The sequence below is a fragment of the Syngnathus leptorhynchus genome, chromosome 3, assembly GCF_054491065.1.
Source record: "Syngnathus leptorhynchus isolate UIUO chromosome 3, UIUO_Slep, whole genome shotgun sequence".
Taxonomy (NCBI): domain Eukaryota; kingdom Metazoa; phylum Chordata; class Actinopteri; order Syngnathiformes; family Syngnathidae; genus Syngnathus; species Syngnathus leptorhynchus.
Window position 1 is genome coordinate 5,995,465 of NC_141197.1, and position 17,323 is coordinate 6,012,787.

The following is a 17,323-nucleotide window of genomic DNA, read 5'->3' on the forward strand; positions in this document are numbered from 1 at the left end:
AGGGCAACAGATGAATAATTTACCAAACACACATTTCTCAATTGTTTTGCTTAAACTTTATATGGATAATATTATCTTCAATAGTTTTAACATTAGCTCTTCAAAAGTGTTCTTACTTTCCATGTTTTCTCCAATTTGTTTCCCAGTGACAATTAACTGATGCTGAGTTAGATGACAAATTCTTTATGAATTGAGACTTATTACTCTCATGTTGGGAAAAAAATATATTGTAAAAAGATATGTAATATCAGTGAACAAATAGCTTTGCAGTTTATATTCAAGGTACATTTTACTGAAGTGAATAAAATACTAATAAACCCTACTTCTTAATTGTTGTAGTCCTAAATCTATGTACAGTTTAAGATGTGAACCCTGCCTCAGATTTAATCAAGGGCAACAAATCCTGGATTTAATGTGGGGAAAACATTTTATTTTAAGCCCCAATGGAATTCTACAGGTTTCAGATTAAATGAAAATAAAAATACAATAACATACTATATACTTTGTTTATACATAGCGGTAGAGACACTTTATTGTTAAAAATACAAAACATTGTCAAGGTGAAGCACTGTAGTAATGTGACGTCTCACTGTTGAGGGATGCTTCCAGAAGAGAATTCCTGGAACATTTGTTGCTCAGCTGCCACTGTCAGCTCTTAAATCCCACATTCTACCCACAGCTTCTGAAGACAACTGGTCTATTGCGTGCATACAAGCGCACGCGCACACACACAGACACACACAGACACACACAGACACACACACACATTATAAAGACAGGAGCATTCCTATTCATCTCACTTCTTTCCTGCAGGCCACAGAGGAATCAGCTGCTGCGGTGTCAAAATGGCAGAGTAAGTCCTTATTTAAACTCTTCCCTTCTAACATTTTAATCCATAAAACTCACTGGAATCTTCTGTACTTCTCTATGAAGGAAAAAGATGACATTAAGCCGAAGGAATTACCTCAAGGTGAAGTACAATGGTCATTTTGAATTATTTGTGGTTTTATGGAGCGCTCAAAATTATACAAACGACACATCAAAATTTTAAAAAAAAATCAAGAGCCTTTACCATCTACTCATAATTGAACATTATGTTATCTTTAAAAGATGAATAATTCCAATCATCCTTACTACATAGAAGGACTTTGCAATTTGGGGCTTTGACAAGGAAATAAACAAAGAAATATATCAGCCTTACTTATTCACAACTGCAACAATCATCCAAAATTAGCAGTCAATTTGTCTTGTCATTTTACACTGCAATACTTTCTTAGTAGGGCATTGTACAGTGCATGTATTTCATGAAATTTTGTGATACAAATACAGAATTTTGTCCAAATGCAATTCTCTGTGGTTCTGATCTGTCAGCTGCTCCTTGTGCTCAGAGCTTGCTGTTGCAGATTGGTCAGACAATGCTGGATGAGGCAGCTAAACAGGCGCAAAAGGAAAAGACCATATATATGGAGGAGAACTGCCCAGCTCTCGCCCTCCCTGGCTGCATGCAGGAGTTGCAGGTAAACTTTACAACCAACAGGTGTCCAATTCACAAACACAAAACGAGCCATTACCTATCTACTGTGAACCAAACCACTTTCTGAGGTTCACCTTAGTCCTTCCTTATCTTAGCCCTGGCTCGTATTGCCATTGTGTTGTTAACTATTTGACCTGACTTGGACCAGAAAAATCACACGTACGAGCACACACAGCCAGCGCAAAGAAGACTTCAATTTTTCCTGGTTCAATTTTTGGTCCAAGTTCATCCATCCATCCATTTTCTTTACCGCTTGTCCCCACGGGGGTCGCGGGCGTGCTGGAGCCTATCCCGGCAGTCATCGGGGACACTCTGAACCGGTTGTCAGCCGATCGCAGGGCACATAGAGACGAACAAGCATCCGCACTCGCACTCATACACACACCTAGGGGCAATTTGGAGTGCTCAATTGGCCTGCTACTAAGCATGTTTTTTGGATGTGGGAGGAAACCGGAGTACTCAGAAAAAACCCACATGGGCTCGGGGAGAACATGCAAATTCCATACAGGGAGGGTCGGAGGTGGACTCAAACCCGCACCCTCCTAACTGTTAGGTGGACGTGCTAACCAGGGAGCTATCGAGCCGCCCAGTCCAAGCTCAAATCACTTTAAATGAACAATATGTGATGATGGAAAACTTTAGGGAACACTGGTATGATTGGACTAAATACTGTACTCTTAGCAGACAGATGCAACCCACCCATTCTTTTCAAATTCATCATTATCTGTAATACACATTGGCAGGAGCTCTGTCGGAAACTTCACAAGCAGATCGATCTAGTAGATGATGAAAGATACGATATGGATATGAAAGTGAAGAAGTCTGAAAAGGAGGTAGGCCTACAGATGCATCTTTTGGTTCTCCATCAATAATTACAAAGAATCTGTTGCATTTTTTTAAATTGAAATCTAAAAGTTACATTACCCTTCCCTATCAGATCAACGACCTGAAGTTAATGATTCAGGATTTCAATGGAAGGTTTAGGAAGCCGGCCCTGAAGAAGGTTCGGATGTCAGCTGACGCCATGTTAGCGGCCCTGCTGGGGTCCAAACACAAAGTGTCCATGGACCTGAGGGCCAACCTAAAGCAAGTCAAGAAGGAGGCAAAGGATGAGGTTGGTAAATCACACACACGTATCTTCTTTTTCGACCAATCTAATTCATCTACTTCACTCAGACTGTTATACTTTAGAACATATTCACTGATTGCATATGTTTCACTCAGGAGAAACAGACTGGTGACTGGAGAAAGAAAATCGAGGACAAATCCGGGATGGATGGCAGAAAGAAAATGTTTGAGACAGAGGCCTGAACCAGAGAGCTTATGGAATTATTTTAGTATTGACATCCATCAATTCAGTGTTTTATATGTAACCACATTATTCACATTGTTGTGTAGATCACACATTCAAGGAAATATGTCAGGAAAATGATGATCCAAGATGGACAAAAACAACAATTGAGACTAACCTGGTGAAATAAAAGGAAAAAAATGCAATACTTACTCTTTTGTAGTATCATCTGTTTCATTGGAACACTTTCTCGCGCATGAGTCTTAAACAACATTTTATCATGTGTTTTCATGTATTTGGAATTGACACAAGGAAAATTTACATAAATACAAATATGGTGAGGCAGTCGCTCATCAGTATGGCCTTGGGGATTAGCGCCAGAGATTCCCCCTGGGGAGGTCAAACAAACAAACAAACAAACAAACAAACAAACAAACAAACAAACAAACAAACAAACAAACGAATGAATGAATGAATAAACGTCGTATCCATTGCTAACAATTACCATTATTATTATTATTATTGTTATTATTATTATTATCATCACAGGATCCAGCATACCCACGACCCCTGTAGTGACAAGCGGAATGGGAAATGGATGGATTATTATTATTGCCATCATCATCATCAACATTATTATCATTACTAGTGTGAAGGCGTTAAAGCAAATTTTTACAACACCCATCATGTATGGCATTCGGAAACTGCAAGCCAAGTTTTAACTTCGACATTGAAACTATAACCCGAGTTTCAAAGCTATAATTGTGTGGCGTCATCCATACCATTGTAGTTCCGTCAAACCGCTTTGTCCCCACGGGGGTCGCGGGCGTGCTGGAGCCTATCCCAGCCCTCATCGGGCAGTAGGCGGGGGACACCCAGAACCGGTTGCCAGCCAATCGCAGGGCACACAGAGACGAACAACCATCCGCACTCACACTCATACCTAGGGACAATTTAGAGTCTTCAATCGGCCTACCAAGCATGTTTTTGGGATGTGGGAGGAAACCAGAGTGCCCGGAGAAATGTGTACATATTTGTATTAGTTTATACAATATAGTTTTTATACTTTTATACTTTTCACATCCATCCATCCATCCATCCATCCATCCATCCATCCATCCATCCATCCATCCATCCATCCATCCATCCATCCATCCATCCATCCATCCATCCATCCATCCATCATGTCAATAAGTGTAAATATCTTCATAAATTTATATAATTTATCATGTCAATCAATGTGTAAATATTCCTATTAAGTTATACAACTAGTCATGTCAATCAATGTGTAAATATTCCTATTAATTTATATAATTTATCATATAATTCAATGTGTAAATACTCTTATTTATATGTTTTTAAAAGTGAAGACAATTTGTAAATTTAGTAATGAAACAAAGTCGATGCAAAAGTTGCCTTGCGGGCCACATAGAATGATGTGGCGGGCCAGATCTGGCCCCCGGGCCTTGAGTTTGACACACGCCTTCTTACCGGAAGTATGACTTTGATGTTTCATCGGCTGAAGTGCATTGTGTACTGACTGCCGTAAAACAACCCAAGATATTGCAAACAAAGAACCAACTGTTGGTTCACATCTTGCTCGACGACGGACAAACGCAACAATACCTATCTAACCAAGAAGCATCAAACATGACAGCGGCAGTGTTTTTTGGTTGTACCTTCATTGCATTCGGCCCTGCCGTTGCTCTGTTCCTGTTTACCATCGCCCAGGAGCCTCTGAGGGTCATCTTTCTCATAGCAGGGTGAGTCGCACCCTTCCCCGTGGGAGTTTTAGCGTATGTGTCGTTGTGAGGACCGTAACGTTAATTTGGTCATGTTTAGATCGATAAACGTAAATCGCTGTGTGGCTAGCATTGTAGCCGAACGGGCCATTAGCTTTCCCGAGCACCTTCGGTAACTGGTCACTTATCTTGAATGAGTCAAATTCCATATTTAGTTTTTTTTATTATTACTGTTGTGCACACGCACACACTAACTTTCTTCGACTTGGTGTTTTCTTTTCAATTCATTCTTTACTGCTGCGTTGTACACAAAACTCATTTTACCCATCAAAGGCCAAGTATCACGGTAATAAATTCTAATGTTTTACGTTTTACTCTTTCAGTTGTGGTCTACATAATGTGGAACAGCCATGCTTTTGTCTGAATTCCTCATTTTGATACGATCACAGGTCCCTCTTTTCTACTTTTTCTGAGGTGCGGCCTCTTTAAATGCAAAGAGTACGGAAGAGGATTAGGGCCAGTCAAGAAAAAAAAAGGGTGGACGGGTGACAGGATACTAACTTTTTCCCCCTCAGAATTGGAATTCTGACTTAAAAAGTCAATTTTCCATGAGATCTCTCCTTTGAAGTGTTGAGTTCACAGGTTCACCATATCAGTTGATCTCCATTGAGTAGAATGAATTTTATTGACTGAGGAAAAATAATTTTGCAGGCACTTGGGACCTTGTTTAAAACTAACTTGTGTTTATTCCCCCCCCCCCCCAGAGCGTTTTTCTGGCTTGTTTCTCTCCTGCTGTCCTCTCTGGTTTGGTTCATCTCCGTTCAAATAAGTAATAAGGAGAGTGCGGTCCAACAGAAAGGCCTCCTCATTTTTGGGGTGGTGCTGTCCGTTCTCCTGCAGGAGACCTTCCGCTTCGCTTACTACAAGCTGCTCAAGTAAGATCAATCTCACATAGCTGTTAGGAATGTTTGACACATTTCAACAACAAATAAATATAGTGCATAATCTCAAGATGATTGTAAAAAAAAAAAAAAAATGTAAATTTTGGAATTCATGTATATTTCTGGAAAAAAAATTACACAACTTCAGATGTTAATCTGCTTCCATGCCAAGATTGTGCTTCATAGATGTCAGTTGCATGTATTTTCCTTTTTCTATTTCTTGTCTGTATTTGTTTGTAACGAAATGAGTATAACACTTTAAAAACAAGATAATTACACTAACGGTAACCCCTCAGCCAGTCGGGGAGAGAATTGACTGAACTGGTGTCCATTTTGACGTTCATTCTGGGTGACCAAAGGGTTGTACAGCCACGAAAGCTCATTCAGCGTTTTCAGGGGTCTTAGAAATAGAGGAGTCGATGTTGGTTCTGAATGCTTGGCCATTTGGTCTAAAAGTTTAGGTGAAAAGATGTTCGCCACATAGAAATAAGTTGGATTTGTGCAAAACCACATATGGCCAGCAGAAGGCGCACTTCCTGCATGGTTGAAATACAAAAGAAAACAAAAGGGACGTTTAGAATAGAATGTGTGGGTAAAGTAAAACGTTTAGGTGCACCCACCTTGAGCCATGGCTCGAACTGCGCTCTGCAGCCAGGGTTTCCTCAGGCAAAATTGCAGAATTTTGGTGCATGGCCTTGCATCCCACTGTCCACTATTCCAAACGCGCGCTGCCCTGCATGCTTCCACACCCCACCGTGCCAACTATGTTGACTACATATGAAATCACATAACAAGAAATGCTCCCCTTGCTTTTGATCTGAACACTAGCATAATACCGCAGTGCCACAGAAAGCTGCCAGTGATGGCAAAAAAATATATATACTGTAAGCACTTTTTTTAGCCACATATACTCTGTTCATAATTATTTACGATGTTGTATGACATCTGTGCATTTGTGTCTGCAGGAAAGCAAATGAAGGGCTCCTCGTCCTCAGTCAAGAGGAAACTATGCCCATCTCCATACGACAACTGGCTTATGGTACACGTGCCAAACTAACCAGATTTTTTATTTTAAAGGGGTAACCCTCCTATTGTCCTCAAAGCTAATTTAAAAAAAGCTAATATTATGCTACAATCTTCCTAACCGTATTTTGCATTTAAAACTTTGCAAATTAATTTTTTGTCCACATGAATTTCCCTAAATTCCCTTGGATTTAAAAATTCCCTGATTTATTTCTTTATTAACTTAAATGAAACTTACGTGTACAACCACATGTTTGATCAGCTAAAAGATTTTGTGATAGACTGTATAGGGTATAAATTTACCATGTCAGAGGTATAGTATAGTTCCAGTCTTAGATACTTCTTCTTGTGATCTGTTTTAGTGTCTGGCCTTGGTTTTGGATTCATGAGTGGCGCATTTTCTGTGGTGAACATTCTGGCTGATTCTGTTGGCCCGGGAACTATTGGGATTCATGGAGACTCGCAGCACTACTTCCTGTCTTCAGGTATCACTTCATTCTCATTCTCAAGTGCACAATTGTACTTGAGGGGCCTATATCTTCTGTTATGGTCTGAAAGTGCTCATCTCTGCGGTCAAGGAATCAAATGAAACAGGATTATCCTTTCCATGACAGTTGGAGTAAAATATATACTTAAAAAATGGTTGCCGGCCGTCCATCTGAGTCAGCTTAAAGAAGAACGCTTGGACCTCCCTGCCCCCAGTCAATTTGTCCTGCTTTTCCAGGAGACATGGTCTCTTCAGCGTGTCCTGGGTGGTCCCTGTGGTAACCTCCCAGTAGGACACGTCTGGAAGACCTCTCCAGGAGGCATTCCAACCAGATGGCTGAGACGCGTCATTTGGCTCTTCTCCATGTTGAAGATGTGGAAGAGCAATAATCCATTTCAAATTTAAATATTGGGATTATTCAGGTTTTCTGTGAAAAAACCCAGATTTGCCTTTATTCGGCTTCCAGTCTCGTCTTTATCCCTCTTCCATGTGGCCAGTTTTTGATCCAAGCATAGTGCTCCTTTTTCTTGCAGATCTTGTCACATTTTGACAAACCCCATTTAAAAGATTAGCCCATCTCAACCTGCCTTAAAACATAACTGCTTTCTCTTTAGTCATATCTTGTAATTTAAGACATAGGGCTGAATGCAAAATACCTAAAACGAGGCTTGACGACTTTAGTTAGCGGGGCCTCTTGACATATTTTTGCCTCGGGCCCCATAGAGGGCTGAATCTGGATGTATGGCAGACTGAGGTTAAGTTTATGGTAAACTATGAACGATGTGGAGAAAGTGAAATGCATGCAAATGCATTGTCCACTCTACTGAAACTTTTCCTTCTATCTTTTCCCATCCTAGCATTCATGACGATGGCCATTATCCTCCTCCACATGTTCTGGGGTGTGGTCTTCTTTGATTCCTGTGAGAAACAGCAATGGTGGGCGGTTGCTGCTGTTGTCATCAGCCACCTGGTCGTTTCCTGTCTGGTGAGTGTTTGTGAAGTGAAAGTGGGGTTGGGCGGCTTGTGTTGGGAAGGCAGAAGTCAGCAGTGTTGGGAAAATTCCATTTCTACACAAACTAGTTTTAATAGAGCTAAATTGTAAAATAAGCATTTTAGAAAAAAAACAAAAAAATAAGTTGACAATCCCGCGATGAAGCCGCTGTACCACTGATGGAGGAACAATTGCGGCTGTTGGCGAAGGTTTCAAAATGCGCATCCACATCAGAGTTCATCCGTCTTCGTTCCAGGTTACAAACGCTTGCCAAGCATGCACCCACAGCTTTTCATGTCGTGAGGAAATTTTGAACATCAAAACAAACTCAAAGCAACAACTAACTGTAATGAAATGTCACCAACTTTTATAGCCATGGGGAAGAAACTACACTGCTTCATATTGATAGTCTAACTTTTAATCTCCTGGACCTTTGTCACTTTTTTTTTTTAATCACTCCTCTTACCTAATGAAGTTGGATGCTACCTCATACCACTGACTCGAATGTATCTACCTCTCCTTCAACAGACCTTCCAGAACCCGGAGTATGTCGCCAGCCTGATTCCCACCTACATTATCTTGTTCCTAATGGGCACGTGGGCCTTTTACTCTGCCGGCGGGTCCCTCAGGAACCTCAAACTTTGCCTGACCTGCAAAGATAAAGATTTCCTGCTTTCCAACCACCGGCCCAGATAACGCACCACTCCAGGGAGCTTGCAAGAGTCTCCATCTAAAATCCCACACTCACATGCACGCTGAACACCATAAGAGAGCGGTGGTTCTCTGTTAATCTGAATTTTGTATTTCAACCTAAGGGTACTTTTTAGTTTAAAAAAAGAAGCTGCGTTTACATGCATTTCGATTAGAATTCAAATGATCACAAATGCTCCACATGAACGACTCAACCGGAATAAAAAGGCAGAATTTATGTGACATTTACATCAATCTCCGCATGTTACACGGCTGTAACACATCTTGATTTGATTAACATAGTGGACCATGTAAAGGACAGATTGGAATAGATCACCTCATATGTAAAACGGGTGTCCAGAGAGCCAAAGTCGAAACCATTTTAGTTGGAATTCCAAAAAAATGTGTAAACCTCACTCATGACATACATATTTACAGAGGGAAAATAATGGTAACACTTTATAATAATGTCTGTTTCTAAAGTATTAACAACACTTCATATGATGAGCAAAACATTCACAAATGTTTGTAAATGAGTAAGATATTGTCTGTTAGTAATATATAAGTTGTTAATAAGTAGTAAAACAATCATCAACAATCAAACTTACTCTTTTACAAACATTTGTAAATGCTACATTCATCATTAATTGTTTATGAAGTTTTATCAATGCTTCATAAGTATACTTTACAAATATTTCACAAATGATTCATGATTAGTGCTGGTAATACTTTATAAGCAGACATTAAGTGTTACCAAAATAATATTTTAAGAAAGAATATACTCTTTTACTATACTTTTAATTTGTTGAAATGTTACAGGAAGTCTCTGTTGATTTACATGAGCTTTACTCCAAGATTACAATCATGTAGTCATATTGTCATAAGTTTGAACACTCAGGAAGGTTTTCCTTTTAGTAATGGGTCATGTTTTTCAAAGGATGATGATTGATAAAATAAACAAACTACTATGTAATCAACCTCATTACCCTTGAGTAAATGTTTGACAACATACGTAAAGAAACGGACGTTATGAGATGGATGTTGTATATTTTTGGGTCGTTCAAACTGATTTGATGTCATGTTCAATTGACATGATTTATTCAACAGCTCGCTTCAAACACTTTGAGATCAGTAAGAACAAAGTTTGATGCGAAAGCTTTGTAAATTTTTTAATGTTGTGTTTCTTTGTTGCCTTTATCATAAGTTGCATTTGTTGTTAAGGACAGCATTGTCTTATATTTTAGTAATTATGCAGGAATCTTTTTTTTTTTTTTCATCGCTGCGGAAGTTCTGCTTAATCTGTCTGGATCAGATGTTTAGATATGTGTGCCAATCTTTGTTTTGTTAAGAAAGGAAAACAAAGCAAAATTCACATATAAGTCTGAATGGTTCACAACGGTAATTGTATTAGAACCGGTAAGATGCAGGAAAGAAATGTCATTTGTTAGCACTGGAAATGTCTCAAATAAATTTGTTGTATTCCATTTTGAAATGTTGCATGGTTTTAACTCAGCTTAGTTTGTGTCTGTTTTGATAGTGTAGAAAAAGCAAGTGCTTTACTGTAACTATATAATATTTTTTTATTATATTTGAATTTGGGTCCTAAACTTGTGTACTGTATAGGTTGCAAGATGTTTAATGCGTATATTTAATCTCAGATTCACACTTGGGAGCATTCGCCTTACATTAATGTTCCATTGAACATAGTCTGGCACACATGATTTGCTTTTACATTGATTCCTATGGGAAACGTTGCTTGTACCTAGAAATGTTTCTACTTAACAAACACAATCGCAGAACGTATAATGTTCGTAAGAGGTACCACTGTACAATATAATGTCACGTCATGCCATATCATATGTCATGTCATATAACGGTACTTAATATCGACTGCAATACGTATTGATCAGTGTAATGTATTACGAAGTGAATCATTCACAGTGATTGAAACATTTGCAGAAGATATGAGTGCATCATGCCCAATTTATTGGTGTTGTTTGCCCTGTGCCTACCTGAGTTTTCTCTGGGCACTCTAGTTTCCTCCCACATAACAAAACATGCAGATTAGGCAGATTGAGCACTCCAGATTATCCAGAGTGTGTGTGCGTGCGTGCGTGTTTGTGTGAATGGTTGTTCGTCTCTGTGTCTCCTGCGATTGGCTGGCTACCAGTTCAGGGTGTCCCCTGCCTGCTGGACAATGACTGCTGGGATAGGCTCCAGCACGCCCGTAACCCCTGTGGGGACAAGCGATATAGAAAATGGATGGATGGAATCAGTTGTATCAAAATCAAATCAATAAAAACCTTAGTCACACAGTGACTTATAAAAGGTTTTCAAAGTCCAAAGTCAAAGTCCGCTTTATTGTCAATTTCTTCACAAGCCAGGCACACAAAGAGATCGAAATTACGTTTCCCACCGTCCCACGGTGACTAGACAGTACACAACACTCACATCAAACAGCACAAATGCAATCACATTAAAATCAAGTCTGTAAACTGTAAATAAACCGGCATTGTACACTCGATTGGACATTTGTGCTGTTGTGAATTCATTGCAACAACATACAGTAGAATTATATTCACAGCACACGCCTCCCTAACATTTATGACAAAGCCCCCCCACACGCACACACTAAGCTGTGTGATATAAAACCCATTGGGGTGCCCCTCTATTTGAGAAGCTCCGGCTTAAACGAAGACTAATTGTCTATAAGTGTGAATCTGGGTGTGACTGGTTTGTCTCGACATGCCATGTGTAACCTGCAGCTCACCCACGATTTTAAAAAGGACACATTCTATCGAAAATGGATGGAATTATTCATTCAATTAATTATTACTCTTGATATGGTCAGTTACATTGACATTTGCTCAGCCTCTCCACGGAGAGGTGTTTGGATAATGTCACTTGCTTAACCCCACCCATCCATGCATACTTTATGCTAATGAGAAGGTGCACCAGCTCTTCAGGTGCACGCCGAGCGCCTCGAGGATGAGCCGGATGGAGCAGAGCAGGCAGCAGCGGGAGTCCAGCTGGGGGGTTTTCACCAGGTGATGCTGTCTAAAGCTGACTGACTGAGGATCTGCAAAACACTAATGGATCCCCACTTGGGATTTGGCTGGAGAAGGCTCTTGCACTTTTTATTTTTATATTTTATCTTAATTTATGAAGGTGAGTCATGTTTATAAATGTCACATGTGCTGTCACTATAACAAAGAAAAAAAAATAGGTGATGAGTTTGTTTCTATATCTTATATTTGTTCAAAATATTTCTTAATGAATCTACTCATCTTGATTTCAGTGCATTTGTCAAGGAATGCTGTCAACGTGGAGAATTCTCACTCAGATGAATTGTATAAGTAAGTTGTTGAAAAACAATTTACATTCTGCAATGTCATTTGCATGATTTTAGATTAAAAAAAATGAATGACTCCATTGATTAATGGATAAACACTTTAATATACTCATAGTAGATGACTGCAATTCAAGTCTTGAACTTCTTGAAGTTTTTTTTAATGCTAAACTGTTAAATTGCCTTATTCTTTTTCTTTTCATTCATTCATTCATTCATTCATTCATTCATTCATTCATTCATTCATTCGTTCATTCATTTGTTGATTAATTCATTCATTCCAGAGGCATTGTGCGATATTTTCTTTGCTTTTTGAAAGATTTGGTAGATCTAAAGAGGCAAAAGTTGATTATTCTCTTGGTTAACAGTTTGGTTTTCTGGTAGTTTGGCTGCAAGGGGGCTCATGAGGGAAAGCAGCAGCAGGAACAAACCTGTCCTTGTTCTTTCTCTAACAGCAACAGCACCAGGATAAAGCAGCAGAAATGGGACACCACTTCCCAGGGAAAGCAGGTAGGCAGCAACATTCACCATCCTTGCTGATTGAGTTGCTGGAATCAGAGAGAGCCCCCTAAATCGTGACTACTAATACACCAAAACATCAGTGAGAAGACTAGCAATTTTCTTGGCAGCCTCATTTCTTATAATGTATTGTCCATTTTTGTAAAATATTCAGTTCATGTATTGAATAAATATACAGGCGACTCCATTAGCTTAGTTTTGTAATTAAACATGAGGATACAGTTCTGATAATAAAATCCAGGAGTTCAGTTATTCCACATAAATAAATCACCCCGAAAAGTGGTCTTAAGTTACACTGAAAAATGTACAGAAAATGCATTAAAAAGAACAAAAATGTATTTTAAATGGTAAAAAAAAAAAAGCCAATGTTTTGTTTTGTAGGAACAAACAGATGCGAGAAATTCCCAGTAGGAATATACAAAAGCTCACCGTTTTCTCACCATTATCTATCAGCGCGTCCATCAGCCCCAATGTGGTTGTTCGTTTGGTCCAACTCTCTTTTGACTCAGAAAGGCATGAGAATTGGGTCCAAACTACACAGTAAGTGATAAAAAGGAACAAAACCCTTGGTAGCACTGGTTGCAGGTCACGGGCTAAACTGGCTCATATTAGAACAACAAAACCTTTGTCATTTTGCGTCACATCGGTTGTTTAATCTCTGACATCTGGGTTAATTGCACTGCGGCCAGTTTGGTTTAATTCTCAGTTTCTGTGACTGACTTTTTGATGAATAATTCATCATACAGCGAACCCTTGTGCCCCCCAATACTCCCCTTTGCCATCTGCTTTGTTCCTGCTGTTTGACATGAAAGCCTTTGCTCGAGAGCTCAGGTATCCATGGAACCTCTAGTCTAGAAGCATCTTTTGTTTTTGCTGAAGAGGGTTCATTTTTTTGTGACTAAACATTTACATTGAAGTCAGTGCTAACATTTATTTTTGTTTCCAGTAAACCATATTATAAATTTAAGTCATTGGGAGTGATACGGCACATGCTAATGTCGCATCAATGAAGACTTTCAGTCCCACTTCTTTAAGTCGTTTAGTCTTTTAGTGGTTAAAGGTTACATGAGAGAAACGTTCCCAAATCGTTAGTTATATTTGACCGAGTCCAAGTCAGCTTTATTGTCAATCACTTCACATGCTAAGACACACAAAGAGATCGAAATTGCGTTACCCACTATCCCACAAGACATATAACAAAACATCCAAACCTATAACACAAAAAGTAAAATCAAGAAGGCACATACAATGTCATATGAAATATGACCCAACAACAAGTCACTGGAACATGAATAAATTGAGACTTATTTTGGAGTGATACTGGTCTGCTTGCTCAGCATGACCAAAATACCTTTGTGCAAGACACCACCCCATCAAATTCATCACTTTAGCATTTACAATACTTATCCACATGTGTAACTCAGCAAAAACCAAATCTGTGGTAACTGCCCAAATGTCAGCTCTTCTAACTACACTGAACTACTCCTGATGAACTATGGACAGGTTGACACTTTATTTAGTGGAAATATTGTCATTCCAAGGTGGCTCGTTGGCGCACTGGGTAGCACGTCCGCCTTACATTTTTGGAGGGTGTGGGTTCGATTCCACCTCCGGCCCTCCCTGTGTGGAGTTTGCATGCTCTCCCCGTGTCCGCGTGCTTGGTAGGCCGATTGAAGACTCTAAAATTGTCCCTAGGTATGAGTGCGAGCGCGGATGGTTGTTCGTCTCTGTGTGCTCTGCGATTGGCTGGCAACCGGTTCAGGGTGTCCCCCGATGATGGCTGGGATAGGCTCCAGCACGCCCGCGACCCCCATGGGGACAAAGCGGTTCAGAAAATGGATGGATTGTCATTCCACACACAAAAAGCTTTGCTTGCCATAGATTGATTTAGTAATTTAAAAAAAATCATCACTTAGGCTAATCCATTCTTCTACTCTTTGCAACGATATTTAAATGTTCTTGCATATTATAGCCAGGATCTTTTTTTCCATTTATTGCGGTTGGCTGGTTATGTTTGTTGAACAAAAGACCAATAGAGTGTCAATTTTCTTTTTTTTTTAGGAATTTTACTCAACAGATGTGCCATTAGTTCCCAACACATCATCCTCCATGGAATCGTTGTCCAGTCAAAACTACACCAACATGACCTCCAGTCATTCATCAATCATCTCACAAAAGAAATTGGATTTGAACGTTACCAAATTTTCAACAATTGTACCACACGGTGCATTACCACCAGGAACAGAACAATCCAAGCAAGTACAAGTAACCACAGCATCACTCAACCAATCACCAATTAGAACAACAGCATCCAGCATGGAGCCCACCACCAAAGCACGATCCAAACAATCCTTAACCATCTCAGCGATGTCTAAGCCATCGCCAACACAGACAGTGCTCAGCAGCCAATCACCAACCACTGTAGCCTCAGCCGGCCAATCAGGCAGCACGACCCCATCCTTACACGCAACACTAGCCAGCAAATCCTCAGTTACCTCAACTAATCAAGCAATGATACCAGCACGTCAGTCACCCTCCAGCCAATCAACAGCAAAACATTTCACAGTCAACCAATCAGTAGATTCTCAATCAAATCATCAAACAGTCAACCATTCCAGAAATATCTCACAAACATCAGACACATTGACCATCTATCACTATCTAGCACCTTCTGACTCAACTCTAATTGACTCAGTGAACCCATCTATCCAAGTATCAACTAAGACAACAGGAAACCCTGCAAACAGAATCTTCTCTCATGATGAACGTCCAATTAATTCTTCAGTTTTCACCAGAAAGGCGAAAGAAGCTCTGAGGTTTCATATGATTTCAGGTACATTTTCACTTGCATAAATCCAAGAATGAATGTATGCAGTTGGTGTCAGACATCTGAGCTTTTCTCTGTGGAGTTTGCTATTGTGGGTTTCTTCCTGGTACCCTGACACTCACTGTCTAAATCATGTTTGATAAGTTCATTAAGACTAAATTATGTGGTGTAAAATTTTGGTTGTCTCTACAATCCAACTCCATTGTTTGAATGTTACACACAGACTCTAGTTAGCTCTGTTGTACCCTCGGTCGTCAAACAAAAAAGGAGCCTTTGCCTTACTAATTTCCCTCTCCGTTTGATACCTTCACTTGTGTTTGATGTGGATGAGTGGACACACATGCTCTGAACCCACCGAACAGATGGTGTAACAGACCAAATGAGCAGCTATTGTTTGGTGTTTGGTGATGTGAACAGAAACTGGCAATTTGTCAGGGCTCCACTGCTCCAGAGGGCAGATGGGTACTTTTGAATTCGACAAATTTATTGCTTGGCTATCAACTTTGGCAGAAATAGGCTGCACCTTGGAATTATTGTTATCTGGGTGTTGCAGTGTGAAGTAGGTTTACTATGGTGCGGCAGCTTCCTCCCACATTCCAAAAATCATGTTAGGATTATTGAAGATAGGTGTGAATGGCTGTTTTTATTCAGTGTACATGTGCCTTGCGATTGCTTGTCGACCGGCTTAGGGTGTATCCCCAAGGAAGAAAATTAAAGGGTGGGTAATCTATGGCTGGCAAACAGTTCAGGGTGTCCCCCGCCTACTGCCCGAAGTCAGCTTGGATAGGCTCCAACTAGCCCGCGAACCTCGTGAGGATAAGCGCTTCAGACAATGAATGGATGGATGATTTATGTATAAAAAGCTATTTGAAAAAAAATCCAATATGATTGAAAAAAAAGCATTGCCATCTGTCATACCACTTATCCTCATCAGGAGGGCCGCTAGTAAATTTGAGACGATCCCAGCAAAATGTGGTATACTCGCTCAAGTGGTCGCCAAAAATGACCATGCATAACAAGCAGTGCTACTGTGTATCTATAAAAACATGACTTTATGGAATGTTCTTGAGTGTACTATAACAGTTTTTGGGTCTTTTTGTAGAGTCATGCTCCTTCCGATGCTTGAATGGTGGTTGGTGCACTCAGTCCAAGTCATGTGACTGCAGCCTTTTTCAGGCCACTGGACACCGGTGTCAGACAGGTATAACTCATTTTAAAAAATCCAGTCAATCTGTGACTAAGGGGGACTATTTCATAGGATAATATTCAGGCAAGTGGGTGATCTTATACCTTCACTCAGACACCATTGTGTGGGTATTCTAGTATGTCCAAAATGTTGCTTGCCAGCAACAATATGTTGGAGGCGAGGGGGGTCGTACCCCCAGGAGATGCAAAGTATTCTTTAGAAATAGTGATTTGGCAGTTAATGAAATTAACATTCAAAGCCCCCTTAAAATAGGCCTAATGATGTCACGCCATTGGGCATGTTATTTTATTACTCTTACTTTTGCCGAAACTTGCTATTCAGTCTTGATTTGGTCATTTCTACCTTCCTGGTTCTGGTTCATGTGCTCAGTTCCAAATCGTGGCCTAGAGAGGGAGATGGCATGCAGGACTTGGGGTCAATACAACTTTGAGACCTTTGACGGCCTTTACTATTACTTCCCTGGCCGATGCTCGTATACACTACTGAAAGATTGTGAGGAAACTGCTCAGGCCAGCATTGTTGTCCAGGTGAGTTGTGAGCTGTATCCCCTTTTTTAATGTTTCTAAATTTGAGGATGAATAATAACTGACGAAAGCAATAAAAGTGGAAATGTCGGTCTTTATGTGGCTATTGTCTGTTGTCGTTTCAAATTTAGCCTTGTGTGACCTTTAAAGTATTTATTTCATGAGAAATGTCGTTGATTTTTTAATTTGACAAAGATT

General features: G+C 39.9%; 3 protein-coding genes and 1 long non-coding RNA gene across 4 annotated transcripts in view; 3 read left to right on the forward strand and 1 right to left on the reverse strand.

Annotated features, from left to right (window-relative positions):
• Nucleotides 1–444: 444 nt before the first annotated feature.
• On the reverse strand, nucleotides 445–3,209 carry LOC147058935 (uncharacterized). Its single transcript, XR_015065612.1, has 3 exons — nucleotides 3,039–3,209; nucleotides 2,459–2,615; nucleotides 445–697 (listed from the first exon to the last, which is right to left on the reverse strand). It is a non-coding gene; the product is annotated as an uncharacterized LOC147058935 (long non-coding RNA).
• LOC147058936 (troponin I, fast skeletal muscle-like) lies at nucleotides 618–2,954 on the forward strand. Its single transcript, XM_085907038.1, has 6 exons — nucleotides 618–853; nucleotides 934–970; nucleotides 1,389–1,517; nucleotides 2,278–2,367; nucleotides 2,472–2,648; nucleotides 2,759–2,954. The coding sequence occupies exons 1-6, from the start codon at nucleotides 846–848 to the stop codon at nucleotides 2,843–2,845; spliced, it is 528 nt and encodes a 175-aa protein (XP_085763164.1). The 5' UTR covers nucleotides 618–845; the 3' UTR covers nucleotides 2,846–2,954.
• A 1,081-nt stretch (nucleotides 3,210–4,290) lies between the features above and the next one.
• On the forward strand, nucleotides 4,291–10,190 carry aph1b (aph-1B gamma-secretase subunit). The gene is made up of 6 exons (XM_085908365.1): nucleotides 4,291–4,588; nucleotides 5,332–5,502; nucleotides 6,474–6,547; nucleotides 6,894–7,016; nucleotides 7,876–8,003; nucleotides 8,538–10,190. The coding sequence occupies exons 1-6, from the start codon at nucleotides 4,476–4,478 to the stop codon at nucleotides 8,703–8,705; spliced, it is 777 nt and encodes a 258-aa protein (XP_085764491.1). The 5' UTR covers nucleotides 4,291–4,475; the 3' UTR covers nucleotides 8,706–10,190.
• Nucleotides 10,191–11,791: 1,601 nt separating this feature from the next.
• Nucleotides 11,792–17,323, forward strand: part of otog (otogelin) — a 46,469-nt gene continuing 40,937 nt past the window's right edge. Inside the window, exons 1-6 of the mRNA XM_085907255.1 lie at nucleotides 11,792–11,867; nucleotides 11,998–12,055; nucleotides 12,504–12,558; nucleotides 14,629–15,400; nucleotides 16,497–16,595; nucleotides 16,971–17,128. Coding sequence (XP_085763381.1) covers nucleotides 11,792–11,867; nucleotides 11,998–12,055; nucleotides 12,504–12,558; nucleotides 14,629–15,400; nucleotides 16,497–16,595; nucleotides 16,971–17,128 — 1,218 coding nt within the window. The remainder of the gene's footprint in view (nucleotides 11,868–11,997; nucleotides 12,056–12,503; nucleotides 12,559–14,628; nucleotides 15,401–16,496; nucleotides 16,596–16,970; nucleotides 17,129–17,323) is intronic.

Excerpts from the sequence above, each read along its gene's own strand:
- LOC147058936 (XM_085907038.1), top strand. Across the intron at positions 971-1,388 it reads GCCGAAGGAATTACCTCAAG|AGCTTGCTGTTGCAGATTGG; the intron begins GTGAAGTACAAT and ends CCTTGTGCTCAG. Across the intron at positions 1,518-2,277 it reads GCTGCATGCAGGAGTTGCAG|GAGCTCTGTCGGAAACTTCA; the intron begins GTAAACTTTACA and ends ACACATTGGCAG.
- aph1b (XM_085908365.1), top strand. The coding sequence starts at position 4,476 with ATGACAGCGGCAGTGTTTTTTGGTTGTACCTTCATTGCATTCGGCCCT. Across the intron at positions 5,503-6,473 it reads GCTTACTACAAGCTGCTCAA|GAAAGCAAATGAAGGGCTCC; the intron begins GTAAGATCAATC and ends TTGTGTCTGCAG. Across the intron at positions 8,004-8,537 it reads ACCTGGTCGTTTCCTGTCTG|ACCTTCCAGAACCCGGAGTA; the intron begins GTGAGTGTTTGT and ends CTCCTTCAACAG.